At 42.4% G+C, this 25,645-nt stretch overlaps 1 protein-coding gene across 3 annotated transcripts in view; it reads left to right on the top strand.

Annotated features, from left to right (window-relative positions):
• Positions 1-25,645, top strand: part of EML3 (EMAP like 3) — a 76,116-nt gene that overhangs the window by 24,983 nt on the left and 25,488 nt on the right. For all 3 annotated transcript variants that reach the window (XR_011922126.1, XM_072421623.1, XM_072421624.1), the window contains 6 exons: positions 9,333-9,433; positions 16,140-16,175; positions 16,997-17,120; positions 17,231-17,380; positions 17,950-18,019; positions 19,286-19,387. Coding sequence is in view for 2 of the 3 variants with exons in the window: in XM_072421623.1 (XP_072277724.1) it covers positions 9,333-9,433; positions 16,140-16,175; positions 16,997-17,120; positions 17,231-17,380; positions 17,950-18,019; positions 19,286-19,387 (583 nt within the window). In the remaining variant the exon portion in view is untranslated. The remainder of the gene's footprint in view (positions 1-9,332; positions 9,434-16,139; positions 16,176-16,996; positions 17,121-17,230; positions 17,381-17,949; positions 18,020-19,285; positions 19,388-25,645) is intronic.

Raw genomic sequence — 25,645 nt, 5'->3', positions numbered from 1 at the left:
TTATGACTGTGATGTTGGTTTTTAATGCACATAAAATATTTTAGGACACTATTTGTTTCAGAATCTTTTTTTTCTTCATTTCCCTTCTCTAAAAACTGGTGCGTCTTATGGTCCGGTGCGTCTTATGGTCCGAAAAATACGGTACCTGCTGTTGGATAAATTGCCTTCAGGCCCACTTGCACAGGCCCCCTCAAACAGAGTGAGAGTCTTAGAGCCCAGGTGCCATATTTTGTCAGAGTTGTAAGCAAATTCGGAAGTTTGATACATGGGTTGGTGAGTGAAAGTAAGATATCATCCGCATATAGGGAAATTGTATATACTCTCACTACAATATTGACCCCATCAATCAGGATGTCACCTAATTGTTTCCGGTAATGTCTCAATGCACAACACAAATAGCAATGAGGATAGGGGGCAGACCTGTCTATTACCATTCAAAACTTTAATAATAGGGGACATAACATAGGAAAAGTTGACTTCAGCCATGGGTCCGAGTATAAGGCCTTTATAGCCTGTAGGAAAGGCCCTCCTATTCCCTCAGCACATAATGTTCTAAGCATAAAAAGGCTAGCTAAGCCTATCAAAAGCCTTCTTAGTGTCTAAGCTGAGAAGTAAAACCTCTTGATCTAGTTTATTAATTGCATCTATTAGAGACACTGTTCTCCTCGTATTGTCCGCTGCTTGATGTCCACAATAAACCTCACCTGATACTTTGAAATCAGAGAAGGGAGCAGCTTACCTAACCATGTGGCCATAATTCCAATAAAAAGTTTCAGATCTGAATTTAGGAGGGAATTTGGGCGGATAGATAGTGGGGCCTGCTCTATCTTTACCTTGTTTCAGAAAAAGGGATGTGTGAGAATGTAGCATGGTAGATGGAATAACAGATCCCTCCATGAAACTGTTAAACAAGGAGGTAAGATATGGTACCAAGACAGAGCTAAACGATTTATAGTAACATCAGCCAAAGAGGTGGCACTATTAAGCAAATCAACCACAAAAGCTGAGAGTGTGGGCAAAGATCAATGAATTAGGTATGAATCTATTTTACTGTGGAATACAGATCAGCATAAAAATCACTAAAGATCTGTGCAATGTGTTCGGGATCATGTTTCAATACCCCTTGTTTATCCCTAATAGCCCCGGGAATGGCTGCCACTGCTGGATCTCGAGCCATCATTGCTAACAGTGAACCAGCCAAATTACCTTTATCGTAAAATCCCCTACGTGTATACAACAAGGCCTTTTTTATTTGTTCGACATCTAGTTCCTTCAGCTGATTGCGGACTGACACCTGACAAGTTACTGTTATGGAAAGGTTCCTCAAAAGGTTCTGTTCTAGTGTTTTCAGGGACAGTGCGAGTTGATACCTACGAAATACCTTATCCCTTTTAAGCCAAGAAGACTCTTTAATGCAATGCCCACTAATCACCGCTTTGTGCACTTCCCAAATGATTGATACTTCAGAGACTGAATCAGCGTTCTCTCTAAAATAGCGCCCCAATTCAGAGTTTAGAGCAAGTTTAGTAGGAGAATACTTAGGTAAATACTCATGAAGTATCCAGTGGCATTTTCGGCGTCCATATCTTTAGATACTAGAGCATGATCAGACCATATAATGTGTCCAATACAAGATTTCCTAATGGCCTTAAGCACTGGGAAATTGATGAAAAAATAGTCTATCCTAGTATGGGTGTTGTGGGGTGTGGAGTAAAAAAGTAAATTCTTTGTCTCCAGGATGATGGACCCTCCAGGTGTCATAAAGAGAAAATGTATGCATTAGGGTCCTAAAGTAGGAGGAAATACAGGAGGTGGGTGCTTCCCTCCATCAGAGGAGAGACGGTCCAATGAAGGCGAATGAGGAAGATTAAAATCCCCCCAACCACTATGTATTTATGGGGTAGGAAATGTATAAGATTCAACACCTTCCCTAAAAAAGCAATTTGCGCGGTGTTAGGAACATAAATATTCTAGAGTACAACAGCTACAGAATTAATATGGCCTTGAAGCAGCACATAAGGACCTTCCGGATCTATAATTGATTGGGCTAAGGTAAAAGGGATCTCTAAACATATCAGGATAGCAACCCCTAAAGATTTAGAGTTGGCCATTGTGGTTGCAAAAATCAGAGGATAGTACCTCTTTGCGAGGCCCCAGGATCAGTCAGATAGGTTTCTTGTAAGAATGCAACATCTCCGCATAGGCGTCTACATTTCTGTAAGGCCAGTTTACGCTTGGAAGGAGAATTTAACCCCTTAACATTCAAGGATATACACTTAAGACCAACATGCTGGTCTAGGCCACCTCCTCCTGAGATCTTACCAGTATAAGACACATAAACAGGCAGTACATGCAAAACAACCTCTAGAAACCTCATTTAAAACCAGTAAAGTAGAGTAATTTTGGCTTGACAAAAAGGAGTCTAATAGTGACCTAGAGAAACACAAAAAAACAAAGACACTATGGAAAAAAACAGAAAACAAAATTAACACTGACCTACTTCGGTAGGGGCGTCCGCAGCACCCAAAGGGCTCCTGTGGGTGAGACTACTCCCAGGGCCGGAAAAAGATTCGGGTGAGATGGAGGTCCCAATGGGGGTCATGTCAAACATCCCGACCATGTGCAATACAATACAAAATACAAAAAATAAATAGTAAATACAAAAAATTGAGCAGCACATGACAAAAGCACAAAAAAAACAGCTAGTCGCTCAGGTAAAGTACAGGCTAAATGACACAATAAACTGGCGCACAACAAAGGAAATGGCACCCTCCTCCCCCCAGGAAAGGGTGCCACCCCTTTGTATCTTAGCATAAAGTTAACTGTTCATATAGTCAAACATTTGCCTGTTACAAGTGAGCTTCAAAAAAAAAATTGCTAAGGAATGCATAACTGCAGCAAGAAATAAAAACAGAAGAGGCATGACAACCATGAGTAGCAAGCATAATCATTCAATTTCACTTTCTGTTAGTACACAGATAAACCACCTGCTTAGCTGTACGCATATATAAATAGTTGCCTACAATAGGCAATCTCCAGAGAGTTGAGATGGTTACCCCCCCAGGAAATCGCAGGGGGGGCACCACCCCACTATGGCCCTGATTCATCAATGAAATCCGCACTCGAGCAAACGTCCGATTCTGCTTGATGAATTAGGGCCTATGTCTCGGCATAAAATGTTCTGTACATTTAGTCAAACCTTTGCCCATTACAAGCCAGCTTAATAAAACATTGCTAAAGATTGCATCACTGCGGCAAGAAGTAAAACAGGAAAAACCAGGCAATCATGAATACAAGGCTTAATCATTTAGATACAGATGCTCCACCAACTTAACTGCACTCCTATTAATACGGTTGCTTGCAACAGGCAAACTTCAAAAATTGCAGAGGATGCAGAGGCTGTAAAAGGAAAACAAAAAAAAAAAAAACCAAAGGAAAGCAGACCAAAGAAAAAACAGGCATAATCACTTATATTCAAATGTCCCTTAATATGCTGAAGAACCATTAAAGAGCTTAAAAATGCTGTAGGACTTGGATGCGCTGAGCACCTCCGTTTCTGTTTCTGTAGCAGTTGGTTACGAACCGCTGCTATCAGTAAAGGATCCCAACCTAAAATTGGCAGGCAAGCAATCTCAAGTTCCTGGCAAAAGAATTGTAAGTCTTCAGGATAGCATAGAATGACAGATCTGTCTTCCTTCCAAGCTTTGAGGCTAAAGGGAAAGCCCCATCTGTAGGGGAAAGATTTATCCCCTAGCACTGTGGTTGTAATAAACGGTGTCGCTGTAATGTAGACCAGGAGAGATCTGGAAATAATTGTACCACCATCAGTTGTAATTCCAACTAACTCACCGGACCACATGTTCCGGGCAGTGCTCATGATTTCCTCTTTGAGAGTATAATTTTGAACTCGACATATAACATCACAGGGCCTGGAAGCTGGGCCCTCCGGGCTAGCTACCCTACGTGCATAATCCAGTGCAATGGAATCTGTTGGTAGGCGACCAAGAATATTATGGAATATAGCTTGTTGAACCCGAGGAAGGTCATTAGCAGAAGTAGCTCCAGGAAGGCCCCTTACACGGATATCTTGGCGCACCCTTGGTTATTTAAATTTTCCAGTTGGTAGCCAAGGTCCTGGTTAGCGACCTCCTGGGCTTGCACACACTGTTGTAAAAGAGTAACAACTGATTTGGAGGCTTGTAAATCTTCATCCACTGAATCGACCTTTTCTGTCTGTGAGCAGAGGTCCCCCCTCTCACTACCAAATGTCTCCTTGATCTCATTTATAAGTTGGCAGAAGTCCTCCTTAGTGGGGATAAACTGCATATAATCTTGCCACGGCAGGTGAAGGTTAGTAGTAGGTAAATGCTACCTGGCAGAGGTTACTTCTAAGCCAGTATGAAGAGCTTGAGAGGGGAGATGATGCTACAGTCAGAGCCACGGGGGAGGCTGTATGAGGGGGGATCCTCTTGGGGAGAGGGGGCTGGAGGGGCTGAAAACTGCCATGGGCAGCAATGCCTACCTTGATGTGGGATCCCCCATCCGCACCGAAAGTATCCTCTGTAGCCATTATCCTGGATGTGCAGTCAGCAGTGGTGGGCACAATATGTGAGGAAGCCCCACTGTCTTGAGCTTGTGAAACTCCTGTGTGAGAGTCAGGTGGGGGGAGCCAATAGTTGCTGGGGTGCACTGGCCCTTTAAATCCCATGGGTCGCCATGTAGTCCTCCTCCTGGAGCCCGTTAATGTCGGGGGAGGAAGGTGTGACTGATTGAGGAGAGGAACCACAAGGAGAAGGTCCCACTCTCCCTGATAAAACTGCCAGCCCAGGGGAGGAAGGGGGAGAAGCCTCATGGTCTCCCCTGTGTAGGGAGAAGCTGCGAGCGCAATCTTGGCTACGTGGTTCCCAAGTGCCAGCTTTTGTTGTAAGAGAGCCAGGATCGTGGACCGGTGAGCAGAGGAGGCTATTGCATGGGTCTTGGAAGCCTTGGGATCTGGCTGGTGCTTCTGCTTGCCCATAATTCTGTGTTGAAACGAGCCAGAGTGTGGGCCGGTACAGGAGCTGAACTAGGCTGCGTCCACCGCTAGCACCGTGCGACCACACCCCCCAGCCTTTCTGGTTTTCATTAGGAGCACTTGCTCCCCTCCAAAATCCTTGATGTAAACAAGCTACTAAATGAGAGCCACATCCTAGAATTTTCAGATGATGAACAGCAGCTTCAATCAAAACATTCATCAATTAAATGTTGATGAAAGATTCATGAACATGCCAGGGAACTGACTTTTCAAAGCTGTGCCAAAAAAAGGCAGTATAGTAGCCTTTTCGGGTTAGCAAGTTACACTATTTCTACTTCAGAGATTCAGCTTTTTCCAGTGTTTATTAAGTAAAAACATACCAAAAATACAGAAAAATAAAGTCTAATCAAAGAACAATAACCGAACAATAGCAACAGCATGAAATAAAAGGGAAAACTGTGAAATAATACTTAGGGTAGAGTTGGTTTGTCTTGGTCCAGGTTGCTGTGTAAAGTCCAAGTTATTAGAGTCACTGGGCTCGCTGAAGTGCTCAATGTGTCAGTGCTGTTGTCCTTAGCAACAGGATGGAATCAGTGAGAGCTCCCTCTGCTAGGTTTACATGGCTTTTTCTATGCCAACCACAGAGGTGGGAATAATACAACAATCCAATGACAGCAGGGTGGGAGCTGTCTCCACATGAATTATGATGCTTGTGGACACTTGCAAAATGCCCTTGTTCTAGCCAATATTAATAGACTCATAAGTACAGGTTTTATGAAATGCCAACCCCCAGATTATTAATCACCTCAAAATACGGCATTCACAGAGACCAAACTAGGCATGTCCTGGGACTTATGGTTCACCAGAACAGGCTAAATATGGTTTCCAGGGTTTCCTGAGGCCTAGGAGACTAGTTCTTGGTTTTAAAATGCCCACCATAATGATCTGGCTATAAATAACCCAACTACTACTTTATACAGGACATTATAATTGAAATATAAAGAATATTAATAAATGGGTTTCTGAATACAGCTCAGAGTTCAATCTGAGGCCACTCTACTAGCATTATCTGAGGTATATGACACATGGAGACACAAAACTCCAACTTTTACAATGGGTGTTATAAACTAGAGGGTCGGGAAAGATGCTGGTTGTCAGATGAAGAAATATCTGATAAGGGGTAATTTATGACCCTTGTCTGTTATATTTTCAAACAAAGACCAAAGACATTTACAATTAATCAGCACTTATTATGCCCAATATCACAGCAAGCAGAGAACAAAATTACTAGTTCTCAGTAATATTTCATCATTTTCAGTCCCCTGTTCTACGCCATGTGGAGGCTGCCATCTTGGTAGTAAAGGCTTTTGCTTCTTTTTGTCAGAGCCTCTAGCAAGAAGCAGTGCACAGTAGCAAGATCATTAAATCTCACTTCAATTCTAATTAGAATAGCTATCTGATGCAGTAGTGTCTTAACCTCACACTTCAGATATACAGGCTGCAGGCACTCTCTTACTGGGAAATGCTCTTCCAATCTTAAGGAGAAATTCCAAAAAATGTACACTTTTAGGGTACTGCTTAAGCACAGTAAACATTTCCAACATATACAGTTGTTGGTTTTAGCATTTATCCTGTTTTTTAAATAATACAAAGTTTATTATGTATGTATTTATATCATGTGACTGATTTATATTATCTTTCTGTATGGGATCATTTTGAAGCTAAGACTAGTTCCTATCACATGAGTGCCCTTGGTTTCCTTTAAAATCATGGAAGCCCTAGGCATATATAGATGCTAGAATGTAGACTAACCACATAGTTTGAATGCCTTATCTCTGGAGAATAATAAAACAACTGTCCTCTTTCTGACTGGCCTATATCACTGGATATTTGAGCAATAAATGCCTTTAGTACAAGGAAAATAGTTTGAATACTTCTTATTGTTAACTTTTGCAATGCTGATCCACCCTCAGATCCCACAAGTTGTTTATTGTCATGAAGTAGACAATAACTTGTTACCAAGATTGTGTTGAGTTTATTGAACTTTCAGTAAACAATAAAAGTGTATTTTTCAATTTTGCGTCCACTGGTTCAGCTGACCTTTGCCCATATTTCCAACTGTGTTATTATTATTATTATTATTAAACAGGATTTATATAGCGCCAACATATTACGCAGCGCTGTACATTAAATAGGTGTTCTGAGACTGATTCACTTTTCAACTATCTATATAAAAATGTTTAAGGGATACCCCAAGCAGGTCATTTACAGGATCAATGTTGTTCTCTAAAGATACTTTCCCTGACAAACAAAATTTTCAAAACTTTTTTTTGTAGTGGTAATCCAAATTTGACAGTGCCTGGCTCCCCATACCTTTCTTAAGCAGTAGTTTGTCATTCCGTTTTTTGCATAGATGTAATTGGGGCTCACCTGTGAATGTTAGGTGGGAAAGCTGGCCCACTAGTACATTCCAGATTTGCTTGATCTTCAACCTGGCTAGATTTTTATCTAACAAGTGTCAACCGCAGAATATTGAGTTTTACCTAGAGAAATCTTACCTGAAAGTAAAGACAAATCCTTTTGAATATTAGGGATGAATTTGCCTACTTTTTTTTTAACCTGGCAAACATTTTGTAAATATGTCCCTACGTGTGCATGTTGACTGCAAAAGAATCTGCATAATTTCTAATAACATCTAACAAAACAGTTGGCTATTTTCAATAACATATCTATATATATAACTGGTGAGTAGGAGCAAGGCTCTCATGTACATAGCAACCATCCACTTTATATACACACATGCATAATACTCACTTTCACTGGCCATATAGAAAACACAGCGAAGACCCTTCACATGCCAGCATTGTCCCTATCTATAATACAAACACATAAAATACAAAAGTAATATGACAGCTTTAGAAATATTGTACACATGTATGCTATGTTTTGGGGCTTTTGATCAATCAAATACCATTTGCAAAATTGGCAGCAGATGCTCTTGTGTACCAACGTTTAGAATCCCTTTGGCAGCACTAATAAACTGATGAGAGAGCCATCTTAATGATTTTTCAGTCTGTTTGTTCTATGATTTCAAAGAAAGTCTTTGACTTGGACCTTTCACAAGGTCTTGAAGACAAGGAAATTCCAGTAAGCATGAAAACTTTAGCCAATTCATTCAGAATAGTACTTGTTATTTGTGTAGCTAGAAATGAAAATGTTTAACTACTCAGTATTAGTAGTGTAGCCAACTAGGTTGTTATTTTTTTTATTTTTCCTGTGAAAAATTAGTCTACTAATTCATTAGAAGCTTTGCAACTAATCTACAAGACCTTTCATTCAGCCTTACAAACATCTGACATTGACATGACTTTAGCTATATTTATCCACTACTCTTCTTTCTACCCTGCTGTCTTAGACATATATCAATGCCTGCCATAAAGAAAAAAAACATTAACTGGTATGACAGGGCACTTTTCCATGGATAAGACAGGACTGCAGAGTAACAAAGCAGAACAGATCGATGGCCCTATTATAGGTCTGGATCTGAGCTCTGTAATTTAATTTTCTTTTTTTTTCATGGAGGAGTCAGTTTGTGGTAGGCAGGTGCCTTTTTCTTAAAAGTACACCAATCCTTTATGCTTTCGCTTTTCATTATATAACTGTTGGAAGTTTCAGGTCTGTGTTTTTCCAATATCAATCTTCAGAAATGATTTGAGTTCTCAATTAAACCCTTAAGCCCAGGCAAACAGCTAAGCAAACAGTTAAAACACATGTTTTGTGTGTAATGTGTCACCTGCCAAAGACACTTTCTAAAGCTAGTTTTGTTAACCAGATGCTTCTGCCAGACAGCACAGGCAACTATTGGACCTTTGGACCTTCAAACTAGACTACAATTGAGCAATACAGCTATTATGAATTTGAATGTGTTGTTTTAAGTATTGTCCTTTTTTAGTCAAGTAAACAAGATGCCTCCAAAATGCAATGCAAAGAAAATAGAAAAGCATTCAACATGATGTTAGTAAATCCATCGTGTTGAATTTCAACTTTTATTATAAAAAAAGTTGCCAGTTACAATAGTTACCACATCGCTTAAAGGCCTTGGACTTGATATTACAAGACTTGGTGACTGGTTAAGCTCTTTATAGGAAAATACAAATATATCCTGATAGTGTCCACCCGAGTATGTGTGCCCTCTGCTCTGTAAGTACAGTAATTTAGGTGAGCGTGATGAATGATGTAAAGCCCCGAGAAATTAATGAACATAATTATTGCTGTCTTTGGACTGTGTTATTGTTCCCTTTATTTCTTTCTCTCTTAGGTTACAAAGACACAATTCTTCTGATAAACTGGTCAGAGATGCACGAGATAAAAACAAAAAGCTGGAAAAAAAATCTGTCTCATCCGCAAATCTTTTCAGTTGTAAGTATTGGAGGTGGGAATGACAGTTAAATTACAGATGAACCCCTCTTCCTTTTGTATACCACAAATACTTGTCCAATACTTGAAATGATCCTGCTTAATAGAGAATAACTTAAGAGTATTATTTAGACAGTGAAGAACCCAAAGTCTCCAGCAATGGTATATACCCCAGGGTTACTTCTGATACACTACTATTTCACTTCCACTTTCAATTGTAATCTGATTCGCTCTACATAAGACCCCCAGTTGTCATCCTGACACTAGAATCCCACATGTCTCATATGGGTGCTAACTCTTTAGCTAACATACCAGTCTTACTAAGTGAGTGTCTCATAACTACATCTAGCAAGAGTCTCTATTTTATTATCCATCCACATCACTAGAGATGAGCGAATTTCTCAAAAATTCGATTAGACCATTTCGCTGAATTTTTCAAAACGATTTGCTTCGATCCAAATTTATTTGCGGCGAATCGCGGTACAAAACGTCTCTTTCCGGCCTGCAGAGAGCCTTGATAGTGGTGTAGAACACTGTGCGTTGCAGTAACATGCATAGGGAGTCTGCTGGGGTAGTGAAACAATACTGTGAGTCAGTATGACATGCAGATGACAGGCGTTGCTATTAGAATCACTCCACACTTATAACTCAAGTATGAACTCCTTACAGGACCTTGTTAGCGTCAGGAAGAAGCGCACTCCTTTTACACCCTCGTCAGCTGATTCCACATAGATGTCTATAGAACCTGTTCTATTAACAGCTTATACAAGTAGAGCCCTCCCCGACAGAGTGGAGAGGGTGTCAGCAGTAATTTTGTGTTGTCGTCACTGATTATTTTGTCCTTTCTCTGATCTGTCAGAACAATAACCCACAAAAATCGGATCCTGTCTGTGGAGCATATGCCTTCACTCGGTTAGCATTTGCTCAATAATCCATCAGTATTGCTAATGCCAAAAAAAACAGGAGTGGATCCAAAACAGAGATGACACGTGAATTGAATATTTGCATGTCTTCTGTGTTTTGCACCCACTCCTGCTTTTGGGTACTAAATCATAAGCCAATTTTGAGGGGACCATACAGGCCTTACAGCTGCTACACAGACAGGATCAGTTGTGCGTCTCTTTTTTCCTTCCTTCTGACAGATCAGAAGATGGGTCAAATAAATAGTGATGTCATCCAGGCCAAAAAGGCAAAATAGTGGCCCAGTCATAGAGTGGGTAGGGTGGGAGAACAGCTTGAGAAGTCCACAGAGTGGCACAATGACATAGTGGTGAGGTGGAAGCAGCATCAGGAGGCCACAGAATGGCACAATGGCAGTGTGGAGGTGGCAGCAGCATTAGGAGGCCACAGAGTGGCACAATGACAGAGTCTGGAGGTGGCGGCAGCAGCAGCATCAGGAGGAGGCAACAGAGTGAAGTCTGGAGGTGGCGGCATCATGAGTAGGCCACAGAGTGGCAGAATGACAGAGGCTGGAGGTGGCGACAGCATCAGGAGGCCACAGAGTGGCACAATGACATAGTGTGGAGGTGGGGGTAGCATCAGGAGGCTCCAGAGTGGCACAATGACATAGTGTGGAGGTGGCGGCAGCATCAGGAAGCCACAGAGTGGCACAATGACAGACTGTGGAGGTGGCGGCAGCAGCAGGATCAGGCGGAAGCCACAGAGTGGCACAGTGACAGAGTGTGGAGGTGGCAGCAGAATCAGGAGGCCACAGAGTGGCACAATGACTGAATGTGGAGGTGGCATCAGCATGAGGAAGCCACAGAGTGGCACAATGACAGACCGTAGAGTTGGCTACAGCATCAGGAGGCTACAGAGTGGCACAATGACAGAGACTTGAGGCTACAGAGTGGCACAATGACAGAGACTTGAGGCTACAGAGTGGCACAATGACAGAGACTTGAGGTGGCGGCAGCAGCAGAATCAGGAGAAGGCCACAGAGTTGCACAATGACAGAGTCTGGAGGTGGCGGCAGCAGCAGTATCAGGAGGACACCACAGAGTGGCAAGATGACATAGTGTGCAGATGGCAGCAGCAGCATGAGATGCATCTGGCATTGGTGAGTGAAAATCCTGGCAGGTCCACCCCTGATTCATTTTGACAAAGGTCAGTCTCTCCACATTTTGGGTGGACAGGCGAATTCTTCTTGGGGTAACTATGGCCCCCGCCGCACTAAACACCCACTCTGATGCCACACTACTGGCTACAAAGGACAGCTTTTCAAGGGCAAACTCAGCCAGTTGCGGCCACAAATCCAGTTTGGCTGCCCAGTAGTCCAGCAGATCTTCAATGATGGCAGGCAGGGTGCACTCCAAGTATGCCACCACCTGCTGGTTCAGGTTCTGCTGTCTAGCTGCTGGTGAGTAGTTTCTTCACTATGTGAGTAAAGAAAGCTGCTCATCAGCGACTCTAGACTCAGGCTGCTGCTGATAGAGCTGGTACTGCTCTTGCCACCACACCCCTCCCCAGCCATGGCAGTGGAACGTGAGTGCAGACAGCCTCCCTCGGTTAGACCTGCGAGATGATTGACGATGGCGCGGATAGGCAGCGGCCAACTGACTACATAGGATGTCTCTGTAGTAGTTCAGTTTGTCCTCCCTTTCAGCGGGTGTAAAAAAGGCCCCCATATTGGACCAGTAGCGAGGATCCAACAAGGTGGAGAGCCAGAAGTCATCCCTCTGCCGAATGGTGACAATTCGGCTGTCTCTACGCAAGCAAGTGACCATGAAGCGGGCCATTTGTGCAAGTGACTCGGAGGGACTTCCTGCCTCCATCTCCACTGCATACTGCCACGGTGTGTCTGGGTCCTCTGCCTCGTCATCTCCCTCTTGATCCTCTGGCTGCTCCTGCTCCTCTTCTCCTGTCACCTGAGTAGAAAAACCACCCATTTTGCTATACAATGCCTGTGCTCCAATGTCCTCCTCCTCCTTCTCCAGTTCAGCCCCCACAGGACTCATGTGGCCATGAGATCTAGGCGCCACGTCTCCAGTCCCCTGACCAGCCAGATTTACCAGCATCTGTTTCAGGACATGAAGCAGTGGAATGACGTTGTTCATCCTGTAGTCCTGGCGACTGACAAATAACGTGGCCTCCTTAAAGGGCCTGAGCAAACAGCAGCCGTCAAGCATGAGCTGCCACTGGCTGACATTGAAGTTACACATGGGAGTACTCCTATCCGCTTGGATCATCAAGAAATCGTTGATGGCCTTTCTCTGTTCGTATAGTCGGTCCAACATATGGAGGGTGGAATTCCAATGGGTGGAAACCTCTCATATCAGCCTATGTTGAGGGGTGCCGTTCTGCCGCTGCAGCTCAAGGAGGGTGTGTTTTGCAGTGTACGAGTGGCTGAAGCGCATGCAAAGTTTCCTGGCCATTTTTATGATGTCTTGAAGATGGGTGGAAGACTTCAGGAACCGCTTGACAACCAGATTGAACACCTGTGCTATGCAGGGCGCATGGCTCAGCCTTCTTCGACGCCGACACCATGTTGTTCCCGTTTTCGGTCACCATGGTTCTGATTTTGAGTTGTTGCGGAGAAAGCCAGTATTCGATTTCTTGATGAATCACGGGAAGCAGTTCCTCCCCTATGTGACTCCGTTCGCCCAGGCAAACCAGGTGCAGAACAGTGTGACACCGTCGTGCCCTGCACATGTGGTATGCTGGAGGGGCACTGTGAATTGTACCTGCAGTGGAGGCTGAGGACATGGTGGAGGATGAGGAGGCAGAGGCGGACGTTGTCGCAGGACTAGCGGCGTGAGAACGTGGGCGGAAGCGGTGTCACCTGGCCAAGTTGCTGGTGTGGGTGTGCAGGAACCACATTCACCCAGTGGGCCGTAAAGGACATGTATTGTCCCTGATCGTGGTTACAGCTCCACACGTCGGCGCTGCCGTGCACTTTGGCAGACACCGACAGGCTCAAGGACTGGCCCACCTTCTGTTCTACATATTTGTGCTGGGCTGGTACTGCCTTTTTTGCAAAGAAATGACGGCTTGGGACTCTCCACCTCGGCTTGGCACAAGCCATCAGTTCTCTTAAAGATGCAGAGTCCACCACTTGGAAAGGCACGGACTGCAGCACCAGCAAATTTGACAGGAGCTTATTCAGCTTCTGCGCCGTTGGATGAGTGCATGCATACTGTTGTCTCTTCGCAATCGCTTCGGTGATCGATTGCTGACGGAATGACTGACGAGGAGTAGGGGGAAGAGGAGCAGGAGCATCTGGACCAGCAGAAGATGAAAATGACATACAGCTCCTTTCAGCTGAGGTGGTGGAGCCTTGACTGCCTGAAAACTGGTGCGTGCCACTGGGTGATGTAGCAGTTGCTGCGGCAAGCTGGACCACCACACCAGAGCCACGGTTCTCCCAGGCCACTTTATGGTGACGCTGCATATGTTGACGCATGACTGTGGTGCCAACATTGGCACCCTGGCCACGCTTCACCTTCTGTCCACATATTCTACATATGGCCATGTTAACCTCCTCCGGTGGCAAAAAACTGCCACACCGCTAAGTAGGTGATTTTCTCCCCAACATTCCGCACTGACTGCTACCGCCGCTGCCTCCCTGAACCCCTCCACCACTACTTCCCAAGGAGGTAGGCTGCTGCGAAGCACGTGGTCTACCCCGGGCACTTTTGGCTTCTGACCACCCAATGCTGCCACCCTGCGGACTCCCAGCCATGCTACCACCTTGCTGGCTCAGCCACTGCTTTACGGGCAAACTGCCACCCTTTTCTCCTGATAATGATGAAGCCCCTTTCTTCTCCCGGCTCCCAAGTGCGATCAGCTTCATCATCATCAAGTAGTGTCTGCAGGTCACGGATGTCTCCTCCAGATCTTGGCTGGGCAGTAGCTGCTAACTGTCCTTCACTAGCTTGTCCTTGCTGTATAGTGGAGCTGAGCCCACAGCATACAATACTTCTGTGGCTGAGGGAACAACAAAGGACAGAGGCAGGTTGAGGACAGGTGAGGGCACGGGGCCTGCTCCTGGGCCATGCCAACTAAGGGTTGTGCCTGACGAACCCACCGACTGTTAGCTGGGGGTGTCTGATGTCACTTAGAATGAAGTGGATGACCGAGTTAACCAATCAAGAACCGCTGGGTTGCTGGTCAAGACACGACCGCTAGATGACAGCAGGAGCTCTGGACTCTCGCTGCGACTCCTGCTGACACACCCCCTTACTCTGCTGCGACCTCTGCCTGCGCCAGAAACCTTTAGGCCTCTGCCACTCCTCTGTGCATGGCCTGGCACTTCTCTGTCTGACATACTTTTAGCTGAACTAAATAAATTAAAAGCAAATTAAAACTCCCCTAAAAGCAAAGAATATTTTTTTGTACAGAAATAGGCCACTAAACGCTTTTACCACAAATAACTGCAACAGTGAACTGCGTACATATTTTTCTTTTTGTACTCAAATACGTCACTAAATGCTTTCACCACATATAACTGCAGAAGAGAACTGAGAATATATTTTCTTTCTATACTGAAATAGGGCACTAAACGCTTTCACCACAAATAGCTGCAACAGTGAGGTGCGTATATATTTTTCTTTTTGTACTGAAATAGGCCACTAAATGCTTTCACCACAAATAACTGCAACAGTGAAGTGCGTATATATTTTTCTTTTTGTACTGAAATAGTTCACTAAACGCTTTCACCACATACAACTGCAGAAGTGAAATACGTATATATATTTCTTTTTCCACAGATATAAGCCAGTAAAGGCTTTTCAACATAGCACTTGCACCCCAATAACAAGAACAAACTGCTGGAATGACAGAGCTGTATAATGGCTATTTGGATCCCCAAATAATCTTTCCCTGCACTTGTAAATCGCTTTTCTAGCACTGTCCCTAGCGCCTTCTGACGTCTCTCGCTGCACTAAGATGCTCTAAAATGATTCCTCCCTATCCTTTCCCTGCACTTATAAATCATTTTTTTTCACAATGAGGTTTTTCCTATCACTCTCCCTAGGGCCTGCAGACGTCCCTCCCTGCACTCAGACTGCTGTAAAATGTCCTAATCCAAGATGGCTGAAGCTATTTATAGGGCTGTGACATCACAGGGCTGGCTGCTGATTGGCTGCATGCATGGCATTATGGGTCATCCTGCCTTCCCAGAGTTCCTTGCCTCATGTCCTCACACGTATAGCCGCCATTTTAGGAAAAATTGCGATTCGTTACCACAAAGCGCGAGGAAATTTGCATTCGTTGCAAATCGAATTTTTCCTGAAATTGAGATCGAATTCCACTTCGTCAGCTTTGATTCGCTCATCTCTACACATCACCTTTACTCCACTCCTAAGAGCCTCCCTTTGACAGTCTTTGCTAGTGACAGATTATTGCATGTATGAATCTCTGCCAGACCTGTTTGTCTTGTAGGTATGTACTTACCTCTGCAAATCAGTTAGTATCTTTGAAATGATCCAAGATCCAAAAACATACAACTACAAACATAATGCAAATGCAAATCAAATGTTGTATCAAATATTTCAAACAGCAGTGTGTAATTAGAACCACAAAACATTAATTACAAGATTACCTTAGCGTCCACTTTAATCTAGTTTAGAAAATTAGATGATTAAAAAGATATCAGCTGCCATTTTACAGGGGCTTGGGTACTTGTTTTTTGTATTAGGTGTTTTATGCAAAATAAAAACAGTTCTTCAACATTCTTGAATATTCATTGAGTTTTATTGCTTTATTGTAGCTGCCCCTGGGTCTAGAAGAGGAAATTATAATTTGGGTAAGCACTAAATACTTGAAACGAGGGCTTCTATTTATTATTGATCATTATTGGATGTGAAATTTGTATTTTTAACTGTTGATTGCTTAACATGCAAAGAGGTTTCCAGATCAAGGCTATGTACACATGTCAGATGCCTATTACCGGTCGTTCATGGATCTGTCAGGACAGAACAATCATGAAAGATTGTTTCCAGCGACAGATATGTAAATGAAGTTAATAGGTGGTTTGTCTTGTCACTCTTGTTTTTGAAATTTAAAAGTGTTACAGCAATATAAGTTGGTGAAATATGCAAACTCAAGATATTAAGCTCAGTCTCCTTGTAACAACCCTGTATATTTTGTAAAGGTCCTAGAACTGTCATTGCAACCTGTCTGTTCATTCTTTCTTTAATGCCCTGAAATGTGTATACATATTTGGCCAGCATTATTATTTTATAGCAAACACACATACCTGCAGTTATCCACACATAGACCTCTTCATAAATACAAAGATGGCCAGGAATTTATTGGTGAATCAGCTCACCTCCCAAATCTGGCACTCAGATCCCATAACTGCAGTGTCTTGCTGAAAAGAATAACAATCACATTGCTACCTAAACTGTACCCTCTCCAGAGCTCCACCTTTTTTGTTTTGCACTTTCTTTCTGCCTGCTAAATTTGAAAACAGTTTTGAATGTGCCACTGATAAACAAGATATTCAGATTATATAGGGTTCTGTGTAAAACCTTGTATGATTTTAGTAATATACTGTATTTCTCTTTTCTCCTATTCTTCCATAAAAATTTCTGTAAATTATTGAAACATATGTTTTTTTTTTAGAGGGAGTCAGCGTTAAAGTTTTTCTCCGTGGCCGCCCAATCACAATGTATATTCCATCCAATATACAGAACCATGATGACCAGAAGCCAGAGCTTCCAAGTGAAAAGCTGCAGTTGGAATGGGTGTATCCTAAGTGTTGTGTGTTGTCTACAATTGCCTAAATACTTGCAGGTGTTTTGTTTGCTAATACTATAATTTGACCTACTTGATTTCCCTTGACACCATTACCTTAAGCTATGGCTGTCGTGGCCGGGACTCACGTTGCACCCTCCGCATGCTGCAATCTGGGGAGGTGATCTACTTTACTGCCTGTGTCATTGTCATGTGTGATGTCAACCATGGGACCCAACGCCATTTTTTGAGGCACACAGATTGTGTACGCTGGTAAATCAGAAAGGACGTAATATTCAATATGAGATGAAATAGCAATAATTTTTTGCTACCGTAATTTTCAAGAAACCACTTTAATTTTAGTATGGCAAATGTAATAGAAAACCTAATAGGATATTCAGCAAAGAGTATTGTACACAGTAGCTTTTCACTACTTTAAGCACTAGCTAGTTATTGTAGAGGGAATCAATGTCAGGGAGGGTTTTAGACAAAATGGAGCCATGGACAAATATAATGAGTGGCGGGTCCCATGTAAATAGCTTTGCATTCCTAAAGTTCTAAATCTTATGGATACATCTGTATTGTGCATCAAACCTGAAAATCTGCCAGTTCATGGCAGTACTTTAATATTAAGTTCTTTTGCATTTTGGGGAAAAAAGAAGTTATACACTTTTACATACTGTTTAATTTGTTAATGCTATGTATATAAAGAAAAAGGTTTGTTGTTTGATAACAGGTAAATAAAATGTATGTCAGAGATGTGTTTTTTGTCTAGATAAATACTTTAAGTGTAAATATAATCTGTCTGCTATTTAATATATCTATGTCCATTCCTCACACAGTTTAGCTGTCCACCCTGATGGGGTCAGAGTAGCCTCTGGACAAACAGCCGGAGTAGAAAAGGATGGTAAGGTAAGTGGGGAGAAGCAAACATACTGTAATCTGGATCACCATACCTTTGCCACCTGGAGTATCTTGCCTTCTCCAAAATGTCCAGAAATTGTCTTGGGGTCTGGGGTGACTTAAGACAGGAACTCTTCCTGTCACTGCTAATAAAAGCAATATTTCAGTTTAAAACGCAAAAACAAAATCAATTTGAGTTGATCTAGTTGATAACTGAACAAAGTTCAAATTGAGAGAGGATGAATGCACTTTCCTCATTGCATGCAGATTGCTTGGCAAATTCTCAGTCTTGAAATTCTCTAGGCTTGTGGAGTTTTTAGAGGTAAAGATCAAAAACAAAAAGGCAACTGGTGGAAGCTCATTGGGACAAGAAACACATAAGTACAATACAGTTAATACAAGCACATATCGTTTTACTAGGTTAGTGGCCAACTGTGGTTAAAAAAGTACTTGATCTCCTATTCTTATCTTGAGACTTCACCTAGATGACTCATAATTGTGCTACAATATATGTAATTTATTCTGTTTTAAATACATGCATCAGGCTTTTTTTTTATAGACTGTTTTTAAGGCACATATTGGATTGGCTTAGGGTGTAAAGTGGTTTCTGTAATATTATTCTGGTTTCCAACTTGGAACTGTATGTACAGTTGCTGGTGCTGGTGCTGGAGATATTTTTAGAATTCTTTTAAACTGTGAGTAGGAGAAGGTAAACACATCATTCAGCTGCAGCTCATTCCTTGAAAAAAGTCCAATTATGCAGAATGTAACAGCTTGTTTATATTTCTGTGTACTGGTATGCATCCACACGAAGACTGCAGTTTAATTATATGACTGGCAGAAAGCCTCAGACAGACAAAAAGCTTAAAGATTTCACGCTGCTCCTGCTAGAGAGTACATTACTTGATGGGGGTCTGTGAAACCTTATAATGAATAAATATAAAACAAGTAAAGAAGTTATGTGGACTTTTAACAAATGCAACAAAGCAATACTTGTTTAAAATAATAATTAGCAGCTATCGTTGCCATTGCACCTGGCAATATAGAAGTTAGGAAAAAGTATTTGTAATTTTGTTAGTATTACAGTCACACAATTTCACCAAAAGTTGAATATTTGTTTATTCATTTATATTATATATATATAAAAAACATTGCACACACCCTGTGCCTTTTATGTGCTGTTCTCTTTGCAACAAATGAATAAAGTAGATTAATAGCAATGCAATCACTCTATCATTAATTTATTCTGACTTATTTGTAAAATTTCTTTTGCAGCCTGTGGTGTTTATATGGGATTCTTCAACACTCCAGATACTGCATCAGATTGGTCTTGGATTCTTTGAAAGGGGTGTTGGCTGTCTTGCCTTTTCCACCCAGGTAGGTTTTGCCAATAACAGCAATTCTGTTCTTGACAGTTTACTGTTACACTTTTATTAAATGTGAAAGTTCTGATTCCAGTAGCTTTTCATGTTTAAAAATATCTGATTGTCATATTTGTTATCAATAATGGATTGCATGATTTACCCTTTGCTTTTTCCATTCATTAGATATTCTTGAAGTATCTATTAATATATTATTCAATATTACATCCACTTGTTTATGATTGTCGTTAGCTTTCTATAATCTCCTGCACAGCAAGACTGGTAGAAGGAAGGCAAGCTCTAGTCGGCAGTCAGGAAGCCAGGGGCTGAATATTGGCATTAGGCTCCAACTATAACTAAGGTATCATTGTGGGTTGACTGACAACTTATTGATAAAAATGATCTGTAACAGAAATGTGCATAAAGGAGAGCTACACCATAAAACCCGAGTTTAAAGTGTATATAAACAGTTAATAATTGGAATCTGCTATAGGCTTCCCAGTGCTAATGAAAAAAAAGAGAATCAACTACTAGCACAGATAGGTAACAAGCAATGATTTACCAAAAGGAGAGTTATCAGCTTGTTGACCGTAAGGGGGATAATTGCCTAGCCTGTGTGGTTTGACATGAATATTTTTACTCGAAAGAAGGAGAAGAAAGGACAGGCTTTTGGAGTTAGGTATTTAAATAAAATCGTCATATTTTAAAAACCAAATTAGCCTTATTTGGCAAAGTCCAACAGAGCAAATTTTTAAACTAACATAGTACTTCCTGCACTAGTTAGTAACATGTTACTCAGTGTTTTACAAATCACATACAATACATTGGTCTTTGCACATTGTCCCAGTGCCCGACACATTTCACCCAGAAGGCTTCTTCAAGAGATTATGAAACTAGGGCTATTAATAATTAACAAAACAATAACAGATAAAAAGTATGTTTTAAAAGATAACAGGTATTAATATGAGAAAGAGTTGGGCAAAATTAAGGTTGACAAAGCACCAGGACCTGATGGATTTCATCCATGTGTCCTCATAGAGCTGAGCCCAGTTATCTCAAGGCCATTGTTTCTAATTTTTAGAGGCTCTTTAATCACTGGCTTGGTACAGATGGATTGGCGTAAAGTCAATGTTGTTCCTATGTTCAAAAAGGAAGCAAAGTTATTACCAAGTAACTACAGACCAGTAAGTTTAACGTCCATAGTTGGAAAGGTCCTAGAGAGTTTGATAAAGATCAACATAGAAGAGTTACAGCTAGAAAAAAATAATATAAGTGATAGCATGGGTTTAGGAAAGAGCGAAGCTGTCAAACAAATTTACTCTCTTTTTATGAGGAAGTAAGTAAACAGGTAGACAGTGGAGTAGCAGTTAATTAAGTGTACTTGGACTTTGCTAAAGCATTTGACACAGTACCCCACAGATGGGTAATATGCAAGTAAGGGTCAATAGGTTTAGAAAAGTTGACCTGTAAATGGATAGAGAACTGGCTTAAATACTGCAGCCAGAGAGTAGTGATTAATGATTCATACTCTGAATGGTCTAAGGTTATTAGTGATTTACACCAGGGTTCAGTGTTGGGACCTTTACTGTTTACCATCTTTATAAATTATATAAAGTTTGGGATTAATAGTACCATTTCTGTGTTTGCAGATGACACCAAACTATGTAACGGAATTAGGTCCATACAGGATGTCTATAATCTACAAGCAGACCTGGATGCACTGTTTGATTGGGCAACCAAGTAGCAAATGACATTTAATATTGAGAAATGTAAAGTTATGCACTTGGGAGTGTAACAGCTGGCCAAATTAATCACAGGGTTCGTCCAGGATGACAGGTACATTTGCCCCAGATACAGGTTATACGCAGAGTATTTTTCTGTTTAGTCAGTTTTCCTTTTAACCTGAAGGTGGGGTTGAAGTACCAGGCCTAATGACCATGAGCTTCTTGGCCAGGTGGGGGAGTTAAAGAGGCCTGGGTATGATCAGGTGTAACTTTCTCACCTGAAATGCATCCTGGAAATTAGGCTGGGGATATAAACTCCCAGCCTGCTTATTCCTGTGTCTCTGTCTTGGCTGGGGAGCTTGGAGGAGGTCCATGGTGACCTGGGAACTGTGAGTAAAGACACAAACTTTGTTGCAAAAGATGTATGGTTAGGAGTCCTGCACAGCAGCACCAGGTTGGGAACTAACAGTGAGTTTGTGGCCAAGTGGCCAGGCTTTATTTTTGCTGTTTGTTTTATTTTGCCTGTTTTTGTGTGGAAATAGTGTTAAGTGAAATAAAACTTTTAACCTGCTGCCCCTGTTTCCTGCTTGAAACACCCCCCGTTGCTACAGGTGATCTGACATATGGTGGAGGATTCGGGCAGCTTTATAAGTGGGTGTTTGGAAGGCCAGCATGGAGGAGATACTAAAACAGCTTGTTTTGGCCAATGCCAACCAGCACCAGGCCAATGTGGAGCAAAAGCGTATAACCCACAAATGCTGCTAGGTCTGGAAAAAGCAACCCGCCACAAGGAATTGTTGATAATACAAGCACAGAACTACCAACAACAATTAGATGCCCTAAAACAGCAGATATCTTTACGAGAGCAGGCCGATGCCAAGAGTGCTGCTGGGTGTTCGCCAGTTTTTCGGGTAAACTACTTGTTGCCAAAAATGACTGCAGATGATGATCCTGAGGTGTTTTTGACCACACTTGAAAGAACTGCCGAGAGGGAAAGTTGGCCTAGGGAAGAGTGGGCAGTATTAGTGGCCTCGCTATTATCTGGAGAGTTCCAAAAAGCCTATTATGACCTAGAGCCGTCGGAAGCAAGCAACTATGTCTGCCTTAAGGCAGAAATACTGGCACGACTGGGTGTCACCCTGGCTGTCCGGGCCCAACGGGTGTATAACTGCTCCTATCGAGCAGGAAAACCTCCCAGATCCCAGATGTATGACCTGATACATCTAACAAGGAAGTGGCTACAACCAGAGCTGTTGTCAGGACCACAAATTGTGAAACGAGTAGTCATGGACCCCTCCCTGTTTCCATACAAAAGTGGGTGAGCCATGGAGACCCGTCGACAGCCGACAAGCTGGAGGACTTAGTGGAAAGGTACTTGGCTGCCGAGAACTTAAACACCTCTCTTCAGTACTCACGGGCTTTCCAGACCATGCCCAGCTGTGGGTAAGAGTGAACCAAGGGATGGGGGTGGAGAGAACCAAAAAAAGGGGAGCTAAGGGTAATGGACAGTCTCCAGTGAATGTATGGCGGGAGAGACTGGGAACGCTAGCCCCCCAAGAGGGAGCATGTTATTTGTTATCGCTGACGGGAAGAAAGACATATTGCTGCAAATTGCCCTGTGGTGGATGAACCATTGCACTGTGACTTTCTGGGTGGCAGACAACAGTCTTTTTGCCACCATTGCATGCCCTGCTATAGGGGGCCGAATAAAAACATTGGTGTGAAATGTTTATGAATACCAAACCGATTGTGGGGCTGTTAGACTCAGGTAGTGTGGTAATGCTGGTGAAAGCTGAGCTAGTGGTTACAGAGACCTCCTGTCTTAAAACAGTGAGGGTAAATTGTACACAGGGATACTAGGGAGTATCCTGTGACGTCAGTTTCTTTTGAAACCTCCTTTGGTAAACTGTCATCAGGTGGGGTTGGTTCCCCACTTACCATATGATGCTATCATTGGGAGGGAGTTTCCAAAATTCCAGGAGCTCTGGGATTACCCACCCCATGCAGTGCTGACATCCTCAGAGCATGAGGCTACTGAGAAGTCCTCTGATTATTGTGGGGGCACTCCGGGGTTTCCTTTGTCTGTGCTAGCAGGGGAAACAGTTAATTCTAGGGAAGAACCGGAAACTTCGGTGGAAAGCCAGCAAACCCTGGAATTCCCTGACTTACAGGTACATAGAGAGAACTTTGTTACAGAGCAATTGAAAGACCCCACACTGTTTAAAGCCTGGGAGAATGCTGTAAAAATTGATGGGAACCTAGTGCACCCAGACAAGAGGGTTGCATTCCCATTCTTTAATATTGAAAGGGACCTACTCTGGAGCTACCTGCTCGGTCTGACTCTGTAATCCAAGAAGTCTGGATACCAGACACCTTGTCAAAGAGTCAACAACAGCAATCGAGAGATTTTGTGCTACAAAATAGAGATATGTTCTCCAACTTGCCTGGACGAACATCCATGGCTACACATGATATTATGAGTCTCCTGGTAAAAGGGTAAGATTAATCGAATTCCTGAAGCTAAACCAGAGGTAATACATCAGGAAGTTAAAAAAAATTCTTGAATTGGGGGTTTTAGAGGAGTCCAATAGTGATTGGTCCAGCCCAATTGTGTTAGTTCCCAAACCAGATGGGAGCTAGAGATTCTGCAACGATTACTGTAAGCTGAATCACATCACAAAGTTTGACACCTATCCTATGCCCCAGATAGACGAGTTGATTGATCGGTTGGGGAATGCTAGATACATGACTACCTTAGATCTTACCAAAGGATATTGGCAGATCCCCCTATCTGAGTCATCTAAGGAGAAAACTGCTTTTGTGACCCCTGACGGAGCATTACAGTGTCGAAATATGCCCTTCGGACTACAGCTACAGGATGGATAAAGTACTCCAACCCCATCAAAAATATGCTGCGGCCTACCTGGATGACGTAATTATTCATATTGCAGATTGGGCCTTGCATTTAGTAAAGGTTCAGGCAGTGCTAAACGCGCTAAAGAAAGCCGGGTTTGTTGCAAACCCTAAAAAGTGCGCTATTGTGCTGGAAGAAGCCAAATATCTGGGGTACACCATTGGAAGAGGAATCATAAAGCCTCAGGAAAAGAAAGTAGAGGCCATCTAGAATCGTCCATGCCCAATTAATAAAAAGCAGGTTTGGGCTTTCTTGGGGATCGCTGGCTATTATAGGTGCTTTAGTCCTCACTTTGCATCCCAGGCCGTTACCCTGACAAATTTGACAAAAGGGAAGGAATCGGTAATGGTTAAATGGTCCCCAGAAGCAGAAGCTGCATTTGGGGCATTACAGAAGGCTTTGTGTAGCAAGCCAGCGCTATATTCTCCTGACTTTTCTAAGAAGTTTTTAGTGCAGACGGATGCGTCCGATGTCAGACTAAGAGCAGTGCTATCCCAGGTTCAAAATGGGGAAAAACACCCCATTGTTTACCTCAGTTGGAAGTTAAAGGCCCATGAGTTAAAATATTCTACGATTGAAAAAAAATGTTTGGCTGTGAAGTGGGCACGTGATTCCTTGAGGTACTATCTGCTGGGCAGACAGTTTCTGCTAATAACCGATCATGTCCTATTAAAGTGGATGGCTCAAAACAAGGAGACTAACAGGAGGTTAAAAGATGGTTCTTAGCCCTTCAAGAATTTAGTTTTACTGTCAAGCATCGTCAGTGTGTCTCTGTCTTGGCTGGTGAGCTGGGAGGAGGTCCACGGTGACCTGGGAGTAAAGACACAGACTTTGTTGCAAAAGATGTGTGGTCAGGGCTTTAAAATCCTGCACAGCACTAGGTTGGGCTGGATTGCTAGTTAAGGGAACTAACAGTGAGTTAGTGGCCAGGCTTTATTTTAGCTGTTTGTTTTGCTTTGCCTGTTTTTGTGCGGAAATAGTGTTAAGTGAAATAAACCCTTGATGCACTTTTAACCTGCTGGCCCTGTTTCCTGCTTGAAACACCCTAAATATATAAATGGTCCATATAGAGAACTATCTACCCAACTATTTACTTTAAGATTGTTACAAAGAACAAGGGGGCATTCTTTGGGTCTGGAGGAAAAGAAGTTTAAGCTCCGGATAAGGAAGGGATTCCTCACTGTAATGTCTGTAAAAATGTGGAATAGGCTCCCTCAGGAATTAGTTTCAGCAACTACTACAGATTGTTTTAGGAAAAAGCTGGATGCTTTTCTAGAAGAACAGAATGTAACTGGGTAATAAAGCTTTAGAGTAAAGATAACAGAGACTGTTGATCCAGGGAACATCTGATTGCCTCATGGAATCAGGAAGGAATTTTTTTCTCCCGTTGGTGCAAATTGTACCAGGGTTTTATCTTTTGGCTTCCTCTGAATCAACTATGTCCATAAGGTTTTATATCTGGGATATTTTTTTTTCCCTAGGGGTTGAACTTGATGGACTTATGTCTTTTTTCATCCTGACTTACTATGTACCTATGAAATTCTCCTATTTTAATGCTTTTTTGTCTGTTTAATATGCAGTTGTGTTTTATTGTATTTGTTATTGCAAAAAAAAATCCTGTTTATTTTACCAATAG

The sequence above is a fragment of the Pyxicephalus adspersus genome, chromosome 9 (assembly GCF_032062135.1).
Source record: "Pyxicephalus adspersus chromosome 9, UCB_Pads_2.0, whole genome shotgun sequence".
In the NCBI taxonomy this organism is placed as follows: Eukaryota; Metazoa; Chordata; class Amphibia; order Anura; family Pyxicephalidae; genus Pyxicephalus; species Pyxicephalus adspersus.
This window is presented reverse-complemented; position numbering and strand designations above follow the sequence as displayed.